The following is a 20928-nucleotide window of genomic DNA, read 5'->3' as shown; positions in this document are numbered from 1 at the left end:
ATCTCCTTATATCTTAGGCTTTATTGGGAATTTTTTATATGGTAGGATTTTATTTTATACAACTGACCTACACATGTGCATCAAATGTGCTATCTAGAACATGTTTTAAATCACTGCTCCACATATTAAACAGTACCTTTAATATTGTAAATGATGATATTGTGTCAATCAACTTCGGAAAGTACAGTATGTGTTCGAACAATTTTGGTCCGAAGGGTACCAAATGAACTGTGTTTCTTCGTCTATATGTTCCTGTGATTTCTCGGCTTTAGGTGGCTATTAAGCCAAATGCTGACAAGGCTCGTCATGTCTAGCGTTCTTTTGAGCATAGATGTGCTGTAGCCACATGATTTGAGCTTTCCCTACCACAAAAGTTAGATATCATTGGAAGATGACGTGACCAGGGCTTACCTTGTAACGCCCCATTTCTTCATCGAAAATTCAAAGTATCTCATCATGATACATGATGTGGCTTCGGATACAAACTTGAAGTCATCGTAAAGGAATGAGGTTTGTTTTTTCAACGTCCCAGACGTTTGGACTTGTATATAATATATTATGATGAAGATTATAACTTTCCTTTCTATATACGGTTGCAGCATAACATTAGCATATTTTCTAGAACGTATCGTGAACAAAATTAAGATGTCATTTCGGATTATTTTTCTTTTTAACAGCATGTTTAAAAAAAAAGAGTTTACAAACTTGAAAATAGCGAAGAACAGCATGTCATTATATATAATTATCATTAAACGTCAACTGTTATTGTGCCACTGATAATTTAGACGTGTCATTCACAAGAGGTAACACCACTCCACAATAAGTCCCCTCTATTGATATACCGCCATCAACGCACGAGTCAAAGGGGGTATCGTGAGTAAAACATTTTATCCAAAGATATACGCGTTGAGCAGTTCGATAAGTTTGTGTTTTTTTTTTATTCTGTCACAATCTCGACTTACAGACGAGTCTCATGCTCTTTCTTCTTTCCCTATATGTAATCGAGATTTGATTTTGTACCAATGCATGAATTGGATAGGACACAAAGTTTTTCTTTGCCGCATTAAGTAAAAAGATATCGTCCAATATCTGTTGTTTATATCACCCGAATAATTTCCGTCACTACACAGAGTATAGAATATTTCATAATAGTTGGATCTATATATTAATTATGATAGGCGATAGGAAAACACAAAAAGAGCTTTGTGATATCATTGGAATTGCACAAAATCGTAAAAATTAGACAACAGTGAAGCTTCAGTTCATAAGAGAGAGATAAACGTCCTTGTTCTCCGTGACAAATGTACGGAAATCCTTGGTCTCAGGATCCAGTCGCTTTGTTTCTTCTTGATTGTACTTCACGTGCTCCGTTTGCAAAAATTTAAACATAGCGCCTAACTCGGCAGTCTTGGGGCGTCCTAAGTGACTGAATTCTTCGGCAGTCATCTGAAATGTAACGGGAAGAGTAAATCCGTCAGTACCACTGAATGGAATGGAGTCACAATCGTCTTATTTCCTTTGCTAAAGATGTTCGATGCCGCCACTCAAAAATATTTGAGGCATGTGCCAAACTGGATAGGAAGACAATTGACTCGTGTCTCATTGCATGATCACCAGCCACTTTCTAAATAGGGAAGATATAACTTTGTGATTGTAAGTAATTACTTTTCTCCATCCCTACTTATAAAAGATAAATGATATATAATGGTAAAGACACTGAGATGTGTGAATAGAAATTGCGCAAAAAAATGATAAAATAAAAATGAAAATAATTCGACTGGGCATGTCCGGGCACTCATCTGATATATCTTTCTATATATCTAGTTATATGGGATTGATATATATATATATTCATTCAATTAAATGCCATAACACCATGATAATGTACATACACATTCACTGTAGTTTGTTGCTGTTGTTGGTGGGGGTTGTTGGTTGGTGGTGTATGCGTGTGTTGGTGTATGTTTGTGTGTTATGTAAGCATGTATGTAAATACTATGATTATATGCATGTACCTGGTTGGCTGTGAAGTGCGCTGGTGCTAACACTTCACTCAGTATTTCGCAGTACTCTGCTACAGTCTTCTTGTCTCCAGAAAGCGATACCACCTTTCCCTTGAACTTCTCCGCGTCTTTGAAAATAGCCACAATGGCAGTCCCCGCCTCTCTTGCATAGATCAAATGCAGAGGTTTGCCTTCCATAGGAAAACCTATAGGGATAAGATATTAGGTGCGATGAGAGAGATAAAAAGAAGAAGGCAGGAAGAAAAAAGGACGAATCAATGAAGAAAAACATAAATAAAACTCATCATTTAGGTTGTTAGGAAATATGCAACACCTATATGAAATATTAGTAAACCGACGTGTTCTACATAATTTTCACACTTCATAATTTTCACATCTCTTAAAGCTTATCATGAGCTCAGGCAACTTCATGAGCACTTGAATGACAAGTCCCTTTTTTCTCTCTTTTCTTTTCGTTTCTTTTTTTTTCAGCAAGTAGGACATGCGAATGATTACACTCGGAAAGGCGGTTACGCCACGACTCTACAAAGATAGGGGTTAGCAGTGACGTTTCTTGCATTTTGTATTATACTTTTGCTTAAGTATTTATGGAAATTAAGATAGAGGAGATATTTTGTAATCACCTTCGGAAAATTTTACATTTCAGTTAAACCATGATGATTCTAAGTTAAGGCGATTTTAAATCAACCAAACTGAAATACTGCATCCAAAAAAACAAACAAACAAACAAAACAAAACAAAATGATTTACGGCCACACTAATGAATATAAAACGTGATGATCCTGTTATCAACAGTAAAGTTGGTCCTATATACATGAGGGTTGTGGATGAGGTATAGGCCCCTAGACATAATCATGGACTGGGCAGGTCCGAAGGGTATAAAGTACATAATACTCTGACGGCGAACCAGAAATAACGCACTCACCCAAGACGAATTTTCCCGGCTCAACTTTCCGTAACATATGTGGCCGGAAGGTCACCTCCATGTAGGTAGGGAAGTGGACGGAAGTCGCCGTCACGCCGGACTGGAACATGTACTCGTCCACCTCGGCTTTGCCATCCAAGTGTGGACAAGGGATTCCCGCCAGCTTCAGCGGAGAGGGCAGCCCGGTGTATACCATATGCTGGACGCCAGCATCCTTCGCCGCATCAACGATATTTTTGCCCTTTGAAATGATGTCAACACAAGAAATTTGGAACATGGTGAAGTTAGATGTTAGATAGTGCAAAGATATTCAGATTTTCCCATCTGAACGTTAGAAATTATGTTTCTGTTCCTGCTCTAAGTGATGTCGTGTTTATCAGCACTTCATTTCTGAAGTCAGTGCTGGTTATATTCGTGAAAAAAGGCCGGGGTTGCTGGTACTTGTTTTTTAATAGGTAAAAAGATTGAACATTGCCTTCCTTTCAAATTATTACGACCAATGTCGGCAGACGCAACCAGTGCATGGAAACCAACTTTTAAGCAGGTTTAAATTTTCTCATTCTCAGAGTTTGGGTGTGGTCAGCAAATTAATCACTGTGATTTGTTCTCTCCTTTTTCTCACCATTTGTGCCTCTTTGTCCTTATCAAGCACCTCCCAGAAGTCTGTCAGCGCAAAAACGCCGTAACTACCAACCAGAGCTCTTTTGAGGGACGATGGATCCTCCATCGAGGCCTCAACCATTTCGATTCCTGTCGATCATTTTGAATGATAAAAGGGTTGCTGTTATTGAAATAAAGCCAAACACCAAAGACCGAAAAAGGAAAGGAAGTTTGCTCCGCAAACATAATATTGTTGTCCAGGCATTCGTACCTAGACCATGTTGTTTTCTACCTTCACCCTACCCACACAGACATAATCAAAAATTGTAACCAATGTCATGCTTTTATTTATACAATACAATAAAATACCAATTAGTAAAGCACACTCCTTTCTTTATTTCAAATGGAACGAATACATTTTTTTTTTAATTCATTGGGGGAAGTAACTGATCGAACAAGATAGCTGCTATGATAAAGATGATAAAGTGATTTTTTTTTTCAATTAACAAAATGTTTCATGCAGCCACATACGTGATTGCCTTTTTGATCGTCCCTGCGCCCCCTCCTTTCTCCAGCTCTTGACTTGGTGTAAAATTTACAGTACTTTCAATATCATCACTTTACTTTAGCAGGCTCTGTGTACCATCAACTATATAAAACATTTAATCATACGTCGACATGGAACATGACAGATGTGTAAACTGGAGAAAAATAGGCCTATGTGACCACTGGAAACAATTTGTTCTTTCCAACAACTCTTCCCTACCACTGACTTTACGGATTTTCTTTAAGAGAACATGATACTTTTCAAGGGAAAATGAGACTAGATTACATTATTTTTGTTAAATGTTGGTTGTTGGGAACTTTCAAAAATTAATCAACGATATTCTTTTATGGCTCATCCAGGCTGGAATGAACGATGTTTTGGTAATCTAAACAGTTCTCCCAGTGGATTTGTGAACACTCTGTTAACATTCTTCTTTCTCCATTCTTTAAATATTGCGTGTTGTAGGACAATGGCTGCACAAGCTTTATGATTAGGCAGGAAAAAAACGCGGCACATAGAACCAGGAAGGTGGAAAGAGGAATCAGAGATTTCCACCTCCCAGCTTACAGGAGAATTATGATCCCACGATTGTTGCTTTGTTTGGTTTGGTTTTGGTTTGCATTAATTTGGCTTGATATATTTCTGAATTGTTTGGTTTTTTTTTTTGTTTTGTTTTGGTTTTTTTGGGGGGGGATTCAGATACAAAGTAATGCCGGCGATATTTGACACTTTGCATCTGTTTACTGTACATATCTAATTTATGACTCTCGTTATAACACATCAAACACGTTTAATTAATTTTGACGACTTTGCTTGTTCGATAGCGCGACTTTCACATATAATTTCCGGAATCCGCATTGTGAAGGTACACGTGAGCCTGCCCCGTGGTTGTGGGGTGTATATAGATTCTCCATCAGAAGATTTGTTTTTGCCATATATGAACAAGCGGTAAAAAGTTTACTTAATAATGAAATCCATGTGAAGGTACACTCTTTAATCTCGCCAAAGCATTTTTACCACAACTCACATGCTGACTTCCTTTCACTTTCAAAATTATTTCATGCATATATTAATAGATGTGGGCAATCCGCGGCTTTTCCCGGATCCCGCTTATTCACTTTCAATTTCTACGTTAAATGTTTTTCTCCCTATTTGTTAACATAGAAATAACCATATAAATTTTCGGGCATTTAAGAATTGTCTGTAATCTTTGATTTTGATTCTACCCGAGGACTGGAAAGAGATTAAGCGAAATTAAGTGAAAGACTCAAAAGTGTAGAGCTACCTATACCATTTCTTTTCTTTTAATGAGGGGACTGCATTCTAAAAGCTCTGCTTTTTAGCAGTCCCCTCCATTTCCAGCAATTTTGTTTCTGCCTTTACCACAGTGACGTAAGTTATTTGTATCTCTGTTGATAATTTACCTGTATCTCTTTTGCAATATGTTATTCTGTTCATCGCATTGTGGTACTGATTTCCTGACATCTGTATATACGAGTGTTTCATTGTATTTCTAATTATTTGTTTGTTGGAAATGAAATAAATCAACTTGAACTTGAACTTGAACCATGCTCGATTAGTAGCTCCATGGTGAAACACTGCAATAATCAATTATTTCCGTTTACAAGAACACGCGCGCGCGCACACACACACATACACACGCACACACACATATCATAAGTTATTTCTCCGACAGTTGTTGGTAAAGTGGATACATTAGTCTAATATGGACTGGCCTTGAGAGGGACTGGACATTATTGCCTGAAGTAGAATCGCGTTGCCCGAATTGCAGAGACGAGGACAATTAGACCTGACTGTCGTATCCCCCGAAAGAAGCCAGTCCATATCATTAGTATTAACAAAATCAGACATCCATAGCGAACTCGCAAATATTGACAATTAATGTAGTCGCATTTTAAATTGCATTTCAAAGGAGAGAAAAAAACAACAAAAAGAATATAGATTAACTCACCGGGATTTTCTGCTTGCGCTTTTGAAAGAGTTTGCACGCTTGTAGCCAGACGAGACAAAATACTCTAATTTGATACTCCACTTTAGATAATCTATCTTGCATGCAAAATGCCATCGACTTTCGTCCTCGGGCAGTACCATTTTTCGGCCCGCGATTTTGTTCGCTGGTCAAAGAGGGGCTATTAAAGTACTAGTAATGTTAACTTAACATTGCTCCGATGTCCTAAGCATTCCCCTCCACTCTTCCATTGGTCCATTCTGTCCATCTTTCAAAAATCCGCTGGTAGTCCTTACCTTGCTCAGTGAGAGTTTTGGCTTTCTCGCTGTTCACGTTTCTCGTGATTCCTCGAACCTTGAACGTACCATCCTTCAGCAAAGCCCTCGCCACAGATCCACCCTGAGTGCCGCTGGCTCCAAACACAGTTATCAGCTTTCTCATGTTTTGCTCGGCGAATCGAAGCAAAAGAAAAGTCTTAGAAGCGACGAGAAGAAGCAAATTCAGTGTCCTGGGTGAGAAGGAGGATAGCTAATGAAAGCGACGACTCAGATCTGGATCATTTTTATCAAGGTATTGCTCCTCGGATAGCAGTAAGCAGTGTGAGGGCGCTATTTTCAACCAGGGAGGTGAGAGGAAACGCTCTGCGTGCTGCTATAAAAACTGAAGGGGACTGGCAACCCAATAAAGCCAGTAATGTTTGTCATGGTTTGACATGGTTTGTCGACATATGTGATATCGACTTCTGCGAGGTTCATAATTACTTGCTGCTGCATATTCGATATCATACAATATCTCTTTCTGCCCTTGTTCTTTTCGTGTATATTTGATTTAATCTGTGGTATGTTGCAGTCCGGATTTTATCTAACTTCTGTACATCAACTTCAATGGAGGAATATAAAATCAGTCACTTACAATCATCGTTCCATATCAAATTCTCACGTTTCATTGTGTGAGAAAGCTTCATGTCACTTTCCCGTCCTTGCATTGTCAATCTATAGAGCAAACGCAAGTGACATAAATTACTATGCAATCCATGGGAATTAGGCCATAGATGAAACGCCATGAGCTGAAGCTTCTTTCCTGTAACATGTCACATGATATAGATTCTACAGGATTTTTTTTGTTTTGTTTTGTTTTGTTTTTGGTGTTGTTTATTTTATTTTAATTCTATTTTATTTGCTTTGATTTGATTACTTTGATTTGTTTTGATTTGTTTTAAGGATTTGTTTGGATTTGTTTGGATTTGTTTGGATTTGTTTTCTTTTTTTTTTCTTTTCTTTTTTTTTTTTTTTTTTGACTGATCATTTTTTTAGTTTCCCACTGCAGGAACACCGTGTACAGTCCGATAATATCGCCTGTGCAGTTTCAAAAATCAGCTTCCACAACCACTATTGACGTAGTGTATTATACATCATATACGACAATGTCACATTCATACATGACTATGATATCCGTCCAAAGTAAGAATGGTCGAAGTGATGTTCCCTAGACCAATACACAATCATTGTTCCATAGGGGCCCAATGTTTGCTGAGGCTAGTGCGCCTTTCAAGATTCCATAAAATTATTAATGATCAATAACATTACGAATTTAACTAGATCAGTGCAAAGAGGGCGCTAATTGGCTGACCCCATCTGTAAAGGGCTCACACCTGTAAATAAAATGGAATGTCCCAGACCCCTTCACAAATTCGTACCAAAGATACCAAAATAAGTGAAGAAAAAAATTAATTAAAAATCAGTGATGCAGTTTGGCCAAACAAAAAAAAAACTGAATAGCTGTGGATATTGAGTATGAATTCTTCTACAAACTGCATTTTGGTTGGAAGATGAAAGCTTTTCTGATGGAATTTGAGGGGACTATATTTCATTGGCTGCATGTACAGAAAATAGGTGATTTTTTGAGTGAAAAGAACTCGTAGTCTGGCTTTGCGGACCCTTGGACAGAGTTTGAGCCGAAGAACCTGCCTTGGAAATTTCGGATGGATGAAAGGGTATATCTCACTTATTCAGGTTAGTGAAGATGAAACACCTCATTTCTCCCAGCTATTTTACAGATTTTTTTGACATTTGAATTTTAACGCACGTCTCTATGGGGAGTTATTTACCCGTGTGAGCCCTATACAGTATACAAGCTGTGCGGAATACGATGTCTTCAATTACACTGGCGGATCCAGAGGGGGGCGCAACCGGCGCACGCCCCCCCCCCCCTTTATTTTTCGTTAAAAACAAAAGAAATAAAAAGAAAAAATGAAATGAAACCCGGAAGTGGCACCAGAAATAATTAGTCACGCCCCCCCCCCCCCTTTACAGAATTCTTGGATCCGCCCCTGAATTACGTCATCACCTCCATCTTTGAGGATATATGGGAAGCAAATCGAAACTGTGCGCTTTAATTTATTGTAACACACAAACGTCCAAAAGTATCCACTAGTATGCGACTGTTTCGTGATCATGACAGAATTTTAATGACGGTATAGTTTGGAAAGTTGGGGATGGTCAGCCTGAAAGAAAAAAAAAAGTCCAGAGTGTAAAGTGGATACTACAGATTAATAAATGTGCATAGATATGTATCAGAACTCATACATTATATACATTGGCAACAAAAGCTGGCATATAGAGTCCATTCCCTATGACTGACATGCGGAATCTCCGTATGGTTATTATATCACCAACAGAAAAGCACTTCTGATCAAGCATGTAAACATCCGTCAAAAACAATCCATCCAATGATGGTAAAATTATTACTTTTCTCACAATGCTTCGAATTATGACTTGACAGCAGGGGAATTGACACGTACAGTATGTAGACCGTTCTTCTCCAAATTTTCAATCAAATTCAAATGAATTTATTGGGAATTTTCTGCATTGAATGTATATTACATGTACAAATGAAATACAGTCATTTCTTATTGTTTTCAAGACAATAGAACATACGTGTATACATTCGAACATAACTGAGATATACGTGTACAGATTAATGAAAAGAATAAGAGAACGCATCAATAGGGAACTATCACCCTTTATACATTTATCTGCACGGGGTATTTTTATCTAACACTTTAAAACACGTCATGCAGCTCATAGCAAACATTTCTCTGTTTCCAAGTTTGTTTGTTTGTTGTTGTTGTTTTGTTTTTGGGGTTTTTTGGTGTTCGTTTGTTTGTTTGTTTGTTTGTTTGTTTGTTTTTTGTCTCACTGTCTGTCTCGTCTACAATATTCAGCCTTTGCTTCTCTACCGTCTCTCGAGTTGATGTACTCATTCAGTATAAGCCTCATCTCCGGTATTGCTAAACTATAATCTACAGTTAACCCTGATCTCCTGTTTGTTTGGCATATCATGTTATACGTAGGCACCCCCCCCCCCCCCTCTCCTTACAGTCATGCAGATGATTGGTACAATACAGAGTGCAAAGATATAATAAAGCTACAATAAATCGTTTTCATGGAATCCGGCTTGGTTATCACATGCAGTCGTATCGTAGTCCCATGTTGATACGTTTCTATGAGTCTTTTTGCTAAAAATCATCACATGAGATGTCTTCAAAATTCAGCACTATTAATCAGCACGAAACTCCTATACTTTCTCTCTTCAAGACTTGTATATAAAGAATGCACTTCCAACAGCTGGGCAGACTAGAGGTTAACAAAGAGGTCCCAACTCCGGTTCGAATGTGGACTTTTTTTTAAGTCTTGACCAAGTCCGATTTCGTTTCTTTCCAAGGAGAGGAACAGAATAGTATATAATTTTATGTAATATAATATATCCTGCAATTGCAAATGTAGCATTTCTTAAGCCATTTTACTGGTCTCAGAGAGGACACTTAGCTGGAGAAGTTGTGGTGTTTGTGTTTGTTAGTTTCTTTCTTTTATTTATTTCGTAAAGACAAGACTATTCTCGTATTTCTAAGAAAATGGCTTATTTATTATTTTGATTTTTTAAATCATTTTAAGATAATTTTTTTTTTGGTCAGCTTGCTATTCTTTCTTTCTTTCCGTTACAACCACACCATCTGAAATAATTACATTACCCATCACCGTAGCAGTTAATGATGTAATTATAACTTTATTGATGTTACTCATGCCTGTTTCTGAAACAAGGGCTCCTATACTACTTCAAGTATAGTGCACTCCCGTTATAACAAAATTCTCGATACAACGAAATCAAAATTCAGGCCTAAAAATTATAATCTATAATTATGTCTTCATATATTATACTGTTCGACTACAATATAATTTGTTTTACTGAATGGAATTTGCCGGTCCCGAGGACGTCGTTATAACGGGGGTACGCTGTATAACGACATTTGGTTTGTAAAACCTCATATGGGGGGAGGGGGGTATTACTTCAGGATTGTACGAATCTTCTCCTTGTTATCTTGTACGAACGCCATAAAATCCTTAGTCTTAGGATCCAGGCTTTTCGTCTCGCTGACACTGTACTTGGGGTGCTCCGTCTGGTAGAAGGCAAACATAGCTGCAAGGTCATCGGCTCCGGGGAAGCCTAGTTTTCCAAACTCGTCAGGAGACATCTGCCGTTGAATAAAGTAAATGAAAAAAAAATAAACGAGAAAAAAATAGATAAAAAGGAAACCAATGCTTATTCATTTTCATTTACTGAAGACTACGTGTTATCATTAAATCGGCTGCTTTTGACGTGATTTTGACTTCGTGAAAGTTCTCGATAGACCTCGAAAGACTTCAAAGCCTTATTTTATCACTCAGCAGAAATATTAAATGTGGTTGGCTCGTTGTTGGTAGTAGTGGTGTTTATAATGTAAGGTGCTGTCCACCATGATTCGTACGATGTTGTCACTGTTGCAGCACCACATTATTTTTCACTGCTCGTTCGTACATAAGTGACTGATTAAGCATCCTGCTTTGCTTAACCCTAATCCCACCGTTTTTGTTTTGTTTTTTTTAGGGACTTGAAACCACGGGGTCGGGGGGGGGAGCCTTTTTGGCCCCCTTCAGATCTCGGTCGTGGATCACGCGATCCTCGCGAAAATTTGCACGAAAGTAGAGGCCAATGTAATCTACAAGACTGCATAGTTAGATTTTTCAAATTTTAATTCATTTATTTTTTACTAATTAATTTATGCTAATTTATGCAAAAAGAAATTTGCCTATGAATAGAAAAATAAAACTTCAAGACTTCTAATTTTTGGTGAACATATTCCTTTCAATATCCCCAACAATAATATTGAAGCAAACATTCGGCTTCATAATTATTTCTTATGTATTTAATTGTTTATTGAATTTCTTATGTATTTCTTTGTTTTTATTTTTTGTTTTTGTTGTTTTTTCGTCAGAATTTGTTGCAGAAACTTTCTAAAGCATAATCAGGCTAAAATAAATCATTATCAGCCATTGAAAGTAAGAACATTTATTTTTATATAAATTAATTGCAACAACACAATTTACATTGGATTTGTACACAAAATCATATTTTTGAGCAATTTTGGGTCGACGATTTTTTTTTTCAAAGGGGCGTGGCTTCAAAATGGTATGCCCGGGAGCGACAAATTTGGTCTCAAAAGTTGCGCGATACTTGAAAGAAAAAAGTCATAAAATGTCGCGGCGAGAGCATCACGCGTTGCGCGTTGCCAAAATGCCCCCCAGTGGGAATAGGGTTAAGGGATGAGTATTCAATGTAGAACAAATCAAGCTGACCAAATTGAAATTGAATAAAAGGTTTTAACATACGGGACTGGGGTTCACTTGTACTGGTGGCCCAAGAACTTTGTTGATGATGTCGCAATAATCTGCCACCGTCTTCCTGTCCCCTGACAGCGAAATCACCCTTCCCTTGAACTTCTCGACGTCATTAAAGATAGCCGCCACCGCAGCCCCCGCAGAGCCGGCGTAGATGAGGTCAAGCGGTGTTCCACGCATTGGAAAGTCTGATAGTACGTCGGAATGAAGAAGATACTAAGTCTTCATTTTGTCCCATTACAAGGACTACGCCCTGTTCCCAAAATGTTCGTATATATCTGCTGCACTGAAGACATATACTGCTTCCTGGGATTGCGTTGGGAACTTTCAAACTTCAGTTACCACGCCCTTTTTTATAACTAAATGAAGAAAGTGCATTGTGATGTTTCTGACACCTAAAGGCTGTAAAGAGCAAAATGTTCCCTTCCTCCTTTCATTGTTGACATATATCTATCACATTGTGGAAAGGTAAGACACTCCCTCAGAGTAGTCTTTTTACCAACTTTGACGGAATGTCATTTGACCAATTAAACAAGAACCTCATTGGTAGTTACACAGTCTAACGGGATAACAAAGTCTCGTATACTAGTAGAAGTGAGCCAATGCTTCTGGAATCACTGCTTAAAACGTGGATTATCATTTCTCCATAAACCCTATATCTGTGACAACTAGCCTCGTAAACGTTTTCAATTTTGTTTCACACTTCTCATATATATCAATATTACATCAAAAGTAATAACACAGGTTCTTGTACCTTGTCAATGATATACAAAACAAACAGTATGATATACATGGTATAACTATAATGATAACTGGTCGAAGTCTCGGTTCCGGGTTGTACATAGAGAAGTATAACGGGACCTACATGAAAGCAAGCTTGTTTGGCTCTAAGCCCCGAATAGCTAAAATCAAATGAGTTTACTTTGAGTGGTTATATCTATGGAAAGTTCCAACGGTCAGAGGAAATTAACTACAAATGGACGGACAAACGTACACAAGGACAGATTGACCATCTGACCATACGAACACATACATACAGGCCTATTACAAGTATTATAGGTCATACATGCACCGATGTAGAGTGCGTTGAAGGCTTTAGCAGCAATTATTTTTTGACATATACGTCTGACGATCAGCGCACATCTTAAACATAGTGCAATGTTTTCTCCAAATTCAGGTTTCATCTAAAAGGTATGACATTTCCGAATTGGAAACACATGGGTTACACATTAGCTGGTCCTGACGACAGACCTGACGGTTACATTTCGTTATTCCGAAGGTTCATTAGTCCGAAGGTTCGTTAATCCGAAAATGTGATAAGGTTTGTTATTCCGAAGGTTCATTAATCCGAAAATGAAATAAGGTTAATTATTCTGAAGATTCGTTAATCCGAAAAAGAAACAAAGCTCGTTATTCCGAAGGTTCTTTACGGACCCTATTTCATTGTCGGGTCAACGAACCTTCGGAATAATGAACCCTATTTCATTTTCGGATTAACGAACCTTCGGAGTAACGAACACTGTTTCATTTTCGGATAAACGAGCCTTCGGAATAGCGAACCCTATTTCATTTTCGGATTAACGAACCTTCGGAATAACTAACCGGTATAACGCCACAAATGTTCGGATTAACGAACCCTTTTTCATTTTCGGATTAACGAACATTTAGGTATAGAGAATTTGTGTATTTCGGATTAACGAACCTTCAGAATAACGAACCTTCGGAATAACGAACAGCGCCCGATCTGACATACTTACTGAAGAGGTATCCTCCCGATTCAAGCTTCGTGTAATTTGTTTCTGCCAGGAAGTTTTCCATGTATGCTGCATATTGAACCGACGTTGCTGTCAAACCAGATTGGAACATGTATTTGTCCACCTCTGCCTTCCCGTCGAAATGGGGGCATGCCTTACCAGTCAGCTTAAAAAGAAAAACAAGAAATTAAATTTAAAAAAACAACAACAATATTTCATGTTTGTACAGGTGAATAAAAATAAAATGACAAAAACAAAATCAGCTGAGCGAATGATATCTAGATGAATGAAAAACAAGCATAGCATGGATCAGGAACACTGAGAGATTTAAGGAGAATTAAACCCAAATACCTGATAAGTGAATTAAGGAATGCATCAATATTAGTAGAACACATTATGCATGAATACCGATATAAAGAACATATGACGAAAAATCAACATATTTTCACATTTATATCATATTGAAAGAGCACTCTACTTTGCGTTGACATTATGCACTCATACCTTTTTGACCGCAGGCAAGCCACTAAAGACAATGTGCTGAACGCCGACTTTCTTAGCTGCATCAACGATGTTCTTGCCCTGAAGAAGAACGAACGACAAACCCTCTGACCAGTTTGAATAACAAAATATTCAAAGAACATGCAGACATTCGTTAAAAAAAAACACAAACAAATCCGAAATCTAGGCTTGCTGAACATACTAATGTACAGAAAAAAAAAAGAAATCCATGTGTTTTTTATTGGGATGGGTAATTGGATGGCTTGCTGCCAAGTCACATTCGGAACAACATCTTCAAAATCGGAAAAGCTGGACCAAAGAACCATACAAGAGCCATTTACAGCGCTAAACAGGCTTCATGTCACTGTTGATCCCGTACCTATACATGTACTATGATATTGATCACCTACTGGTTGCAAAACCAGATGTGAAACATATAAATTGGGATTTACGCAGTTACTCGCAGATAAACGAAACCTTTATCGCCTGACGGCCCCTCATAGAATGGATCTGTCCCTTTAATCAGTGAATTTAATTCAATTTCCTTCAAAACTACAGATACTCCAAGTAATGCTTTTCAAAATTCTTGTGAGAGATGTCTTTCAAAAACTGGGGGAAATCGAGGTTATAGTGACATACGCTTGCTACAACTTCGAAAATATTAACATTGATAAAAAACGGGGAGCTAAATATTATTTCTGCGTACAACCCGGTCTTCCTCTAGAATGCTGGGGGGGGGGGGGGATCAGGATTGTGTTATCATTGAAAGATCTTCACATTATGACAGATGATTGCTACATCCATTCTCACCATTTGCACCTCTCTTGCTTGATCAAAGATTTCCCAGTAGTTTGTGACTGCAAAGACACCATAGCTTCCCGCCAGGGCCCCCTCTAGAGACGAAACGTCCTCCATGGATGCCTGCACCATCTCGACACCTGTTGGAGAGAAAAAAAAAAAAAGTGTGCTGATAATTTCGTTTCCGGTAAAGTACACGAAGGTATCTTATTGGTTTGGAGACTCGGTGGCGAGCTGATGGTGACTCAAGTTTTGCTGGTAGCAGAGATGTGTCCGCGATGTCTTCTGGAGACCAGCCGGGTCTCCGAGGAGTCACGGGAAAAACGAACATGTTCGATTTTTTTTTTTTTTTCGGAGACTTTTTATTGTCTTAAACTGGTGTCAGGGACATCTCCGCGACAACTTCCCTGACGTGGCCACTTCGCAGGGACTGATATCATCCATGCCGTCTCCGAAACGTCTCTGCAACATTGCGGAGACCCATAGCGACCTGTAGAAACGGCAATGATGTGGAGACGTCGCGGAGATGTCCTGGCAATTAAGAGGACGTCTCGGAGAAATCCCCGCGACTGCTGGAGACGTTGCGACGACGTCCCCGCGACTCCCGGATGAGGAAGTCGACACCTTAATTGAAGACGTCTCGGACGCCGCTCAAAAGTCGCCTTCTTGGTAAGAGGTCATGTCATTCTTGTCCCTTCGAGTGGCAAGAGACAGGCTGCGACGTACGTTTAAAAGGCTCTTTGAGAGGTTAGGCCAACCGTGAATTTGAGTTACCCATTTTGTACGTTGTTGTCAAGTCTACAGAAAACATCACCGCAAAGAGGCATGTGAAAAATATCCCGTTCAAGCAAAGCAAAGCAAAAAAAAAAATGATAACAATAATAAAAAACGAGAGATATCATTTCAAAGTAAGCAGTAGCCCAATTCTGGTATTCGTAATTATAATCTGTCAGTTAAGGTTAGTTGTTTGGGTATTAGATTTTAGTTTCTCCCGCGGATTTCACACCCTAACATTGTTTAATAAGGAAAAGGAAAAATCACTTTCTTCGGTGTAGGTATCGAGTGTAATAAGTCAGGTGAGATGGCGTAAGGTAAGAGAAAGAGAACATGTTTTCAGAAATCCAAAGCTAATTTGAAGGCCCTTAAAGGTGAATTCCAGACAATTTTCATAATTTCACATGATACAGTATTTGAATCGATAGTGCCATGGTACTTGAGGAGATAAACCGATACTCTGAAAAATCCGAAGCAAATTACACTGAACAAGGACAATGACATAGAAGGCTCACATATTCCTGTCATGTAGAGATGTAATTCATTACAATACCCTTTGATTAACAACTTCACCTGTGTTGGATTTGTGCACGCTTTCTTCTATTGTTCTGCTCCCTTCAGCATCCAATTAGGCATTCGCATGTAAAGCTGATATGTCACCATCCTCATTCATTGTGATTTTTTAAATGAATTTTGAAAACAGTCTTATTCCACATCGCAATCACTATAAATTATGTAACTCTGTACCCACTATAATAAGTTTATGTTCAAATGCAAAGGTCCGAAAATCACCCGGAAGTCTCCTTTAAAGTAACACACGCGCGCACACGATATCGCTAAGAATTACATTTTGTTTTGTGATAATTTCAAAGTTCCGTTCGTAACGCCTCACCTCAGAGTCTGTGAAATGGTAATTAACTATAATTCACTGTAGTGGTCATGCTTGCAATGTATGTAAGCAAAGGGCCAAAATTTCGCCTTATCAGCTTTAGAGATTTTGTTCTTGCTTTCATAAAGCAGTTCATGATTAGCTCATGTGCATATTGACACAAATTACCTTTCTGTTTTTTGTTTTTCTGTTTTTGGGGGTTTTTTTTCACAAGCACTTCCCTCGTTTTCAACAAAAGTATGGTCCGTCATGAGTCCTACATGGCGCGGTTGCTTTTTGAAGTACGGCGGAAGCAGTGCAATTGATCAGTCGTGAGGGAATGTTTTGATGGTCAAGAACTCTAATAATGCAAGTGATATGAATGTTGGACTAAAATATAGGGTATGATTCACAATATGGGTCTGCGCTCTGCGAGTGCTCTTCTATTGTATTTTTGCTTTGTCTTTGTCTTGTTTTGTTTTGTTTTGGTCGGTGTTTGTTTGTTTCTTGTCTTGTGTGTGTGTTGGGGGGGGGTGGATTTGGACTAATGGTGCAAGCAGGTGCAATATCCATTGATATCCAGTCATAGTGGACGAATAACAAGGCAATGCCAGCACATATGGTTAATGCAACGCATGGTTGGAAATATATTTCCAGCCATTACTAGGTTAGAGACTCTGCACTTTTATAATTTTGAGTGGGGGACAAAAGGAATACTAATGCTTGCTGTTGGGTGTTTGGTTGGATGGTTGGTTGCTTTTGACGAAATCTGAATCTGACAAATATATTCTTTTAGGTTGGAAGGATCTACTCAGTACTCCTTCAGTTTCCGCAGAAACTGGCCGGGTCGCAGTTCAATTTTGTTATCATCGGAAAACACGGAATCAATGCATGCTCCATCCTCGGAAATTCACTCGACACGCGAAGTTCCTCCAGTAGAGCCCGATAGGAAGTTAATTTGACTTAAACCAGGGAGGTGAGAGGAAAGGCTCTCACCTCCCTGCTTAAACCCAGTGACCCATTTCTCGAAGAGTGTGCTGACACGACACGAACACAGCCCACCCTCTGGACTCTGCGCAATACAAAATGCAAAATCTCGGCATCACCCGCGCATGACATTGCACAAAAGCAGGTGAATTCCATACACGGCGATACTCATATTACAATGTATATTATACACCATCCCTCGCTGGCTCAACAGCTTCTAATTCGCCTTTGCGCTCTCTACATAATGATTACTCGCACCTTGTAAGCCGTACTTTCCACCATGTCCATAGGACCGGGGAGGGGGTAGTGCTACGGTTCCTGGCCCTGCCCCCCCCCCCCCCTTCCTGGGGAGAGGGGGAATCCTTTGCTTTATTTTTGTAATGACTTCTCTTTTTGTTTGTTTGTTGTTGTTAGGTTTTTTGTTTTTTATTTTTTTGAAGAGTCCAAGAAGGGGGGAGCTGCAGCCCCTTTAAGCACCCCACCCCCGTCCCGTGACCCCGGTATCATTACTACATGTATGTCTATGTTAAAGAATTTTGCGTAATCAGGTAATAGGTTCTTTTTTATCGTAGTATCGTAACGCAGAATCAATACATTCTCAATCCACACTGATCGGGAGTTTCACTCGGAGTTCCTCGATCCTCAACTTAGAAATCCTAATAAGAAGCGTTTACTTTCCCACTAAAACCATACCCCGAAGAGTTTGTTGATACCATTTCCATAACCTTTTACAGGACTGTTTGTTTTTCCCGTGATATTTATTCACTTCCAAAGCAATTCATTCTAGCTATCATTACTGTATAAATGGAGCTACTCAGTAGCTCCATGGTACAACCAAGGAGGTTTTATACATTGGAGTTCCAACTGGCTGTGATTATTCAAACAGTTGTCAGATTTCTATTGATGTACAAAGGAATTCCACAGGTGCACTTGTGCCTTTGATGATCGATGTTCCTTGCCGCCGTCTTGCTCAGCATTCTGATGATTAATTTTGAACGTTATCATAATTTTGGCCATATTTTACTTATCTATTTATTAAATAAAATGAAATTTCAATTAATGATTAAAGCATGTAAAACACAAGACATTTCCGTCAAGAAATTTGCGCAAAAGTGTAAATATGAGATGTACATCATGTGAAAATGTTTAAAACGGTACCATCCTGGAAAACTGGTTTGATCACTTTTCCGCTTAGTTTCCACAAATGAAACTAATATGGAATAATCTTCAAGTATAATTCTTGATCTTTATTGATAGATATATTAGATTAGGCCTAGTGCCCGCATATGCCCAGTCGAGTAATTTTCATCTTCATTTCAGCATTTTTTGCTCAATTTCTATTCGCGCATCCTCATGTCTGTACCACTCACCTTTTATAAGAAGGGATAGCGAAAAGTAATTACCATCACAAAGAAATATCTTCCTTTGAAAGTGGCTAGTATTGTGCAATGAGACACGAGTCAATTGTCTTCCTATCCTGTTTTGCACATGCTTCAAATATTTTTGAGCGGCGGCTTCGAACATCTAGCAAAGGAAATAAGACGGTTGTGACTCCATTCTCTAGAACCTCCTTGGTACAACATCTAGTCATAACATATTCGTCGTTGGTACGGACATATGCCCTCCAGAGCCAGACGTATTCCCTGAAACTTCGCACAAAGCGCATTATATCTCGATCTGCATCACCTACCCCCATTACATAGCAGAAGAGTTGAATACCATACATACGTACGCCATACCTTGCTCGCTCAAAGCCTTTGCCTTAGCGCTCTCCACATTTCTCGTGATTCCTCGCACCTTGTAAGACGTATTTTCCAGCAGGCCCCTGACGACAGACCCTCCCTGCGTACCAGTAGCTCCAAACACGGTTACTAACTTGCTCATTTTAGAGAAGGAATTAACGAAATTTGAGTAAAGTGATTAGAGACTCGTGTATGGGTCGATGTTTAGGTAATTTTCACGCCAGCGCCCTGTGCAGCCTACCTGTGTGTGGAACGATGAGGTCTAGCTCCATGGAGCTAGCCCATTGATCGCGTGTGTGTGTGTGTTGATCCCGTGTGTGAGAGGTCAGAATCTAGGCACGAACCGCCACGCCTATCTTTCATTGTTACATGTACACGTACTATACTATATCTTTTATACCGTAGCTGCTCTGTCATTTTGCGCAGTGACTCCCGAAGAGCGGCTGCAAAACAAGACTAAAGGGATAGCAGGAACCTCGTGTCTATGTGGCGTGATTACTAGTACATGAGGCTCCTTGGTTCGTGAAATATGAGCAGTGGCGGACCCAGAGGGAGCGCACGCACCGGGCCCGTGCCCCCTCTTTATTTTTAACAAAAGAAATAAAAATAAAAAAGACATGAAACCTGGAAGTAGCACCAGAAATATTGTTTGCGCCCCCCCCCCCCTTTATCTTGTTTATGGAATTCCTGGATCCGCCTCTGATGAGTCTCTGAACAGTATTTACTTTGCAGGGACAGCGGGACTGAGCGGGGGGGGGGGGGGACTAGAGCTTCATTCCTTCCCCACCCCCTCCCCCTTACACACACACGCACACACATCAATATCGATACAATTCGAACGAATCGACAACAAAACAAAAGATCGGGGAAAATAACAACAACATGCATTATTTCCAGAGGGTTCCGTCCTACAATCGAAGCGTGGGGTAGGGGTGTGGGGTGCATAATGTAGGTGCCACACTGTCCGGAAATGGAGGAAAGATGGACACACGATAGAGGAAATGTTCAAATTCGGCTCTGATCTTTTAGTAAGCTTCAGGTCATTCGCATAATGGATACAACATTAATTTCGTTAGTGGCGCCAATTAATGTTTGGCAATCCAAAGGTTCAGTTTATGATGAATATTCACATCTTCGTGCAACCTTCTAATGAGGTTCGAACCTCATTAGAAGGTTGCACGAAGATGTGAATATTTGTCATAAACTGAACCTTTGGATTGCCAAACATTAATTGGCGCCACTCGGGTTTCACCGTATGGCTTTCTGTAGGCATTGTATTTGCTTTGACTTGTGATTGGCTTTTATCCAAATTCTTGGTCAACTTCGTGTGAAATTGAAATTTCCATATTCATATCTCCATCTTGTGTCAATTTCAGGACATAGTAACGCCACTGAAACACTATACACACGGCTGAAGGATACCCATGATCAAGACAGTAAAGAAAGAAAATATTCTAAGCAGGGTGTCCCCGAAAAATGATAAAACAAGCCGGAAGATTCCTTTGTTAACTTTCAAAATATGTTTGAGAAACACTGCACCGGTCTATCTCCAACACCTTTATAGTGACGGAATGTTCACCTTCCCAAAACTTGCGGTCTCACAGATACTTCCTCCTACCAATACTCAATCTTACCGTTCCCGATCTCTGTCAGTCAGCATCCTATCAGCAGTGGGATAATCTCTCTGAATGCATTAAACATATACTGACTCAACAGATACATTTG

At 39.3% G+C, this 20928-nt stretch overlaps 1 protein-coding gene across 1 annotated transcript; it reads right to left on the bottom strand.

Annotated features, from left to right (window-relative positions):
- Positions 1–1257: 1257 nt before the first annotated feature.
- LOC140245154 (uncharacterized) lies at positions 1258–19504 on the bottom strand. The gene is made up of 12 exons (XM_072324753.1): positions 19201–19504; positions 14845–14972; positions 14038–14115; positions 13537–13699; positions 11771–11967; positions 10412–10596; positions 7695–7716; positions 6362–6593; positions 3572–3699; positions 2950–3190; positions 2016–2209; positions 1258–1446 (listed from the first exon to the last, which is right to left on the bottom strand). Exons 1-12 carry the CDS (start codon positions 19343–19345, stop codon positions 1258–1260), a joined length of 1902 nt encoding a protein of 633 aa, XP_072180854.1. The 5' UTR covers positions 19346–19504.
- Between the last annotated feature and the right edge of the window lie 1424 nt (positions 19505–20928).

The sequence above is a fragment of the Diadema setosum genome, chromosome 22, assembly GCF_964275005.1.
Source record: "Diadema setosum chromosome 22, eeDiaSeto1, whole genome shotgun sequence".
In the NCBI taxonomy this organism is placed as follows: Eukaryota; Metazoa; Echinodermata; class Echinoidea; order Diadematoida; family Diadematidae; genus Diadema; species Diadema setosum.
The sequence above is the reverse complement of the archived record's forward strand: the minus strand, read 5'-3'. Positions and strand labels throughout refer to the sequence as shown.

Coding starts and splice junctions, on each gene's coding strand:
- LOC140245154 (XM_072324753.1), bottom strand. CDS start 19,345: ATGAGCAAGTTAGTAACCGTGTTTGGAGCTACTGGTACGCAGGGAGGG. Junction 7,717..10,411: donor AAGATTCGTACAATCCTGAA/GTAATACCCCCC, acceptor TTTTATTTACAG/GTGTGAGCCCTTTACAGATG. Junction 3,700..6,361: donor CAAAACTCTCACTGAGCAAG/GTAAGGACTACC, acceptor AATGATCGACAG/GAATCGAAATGGTTGAGGCC.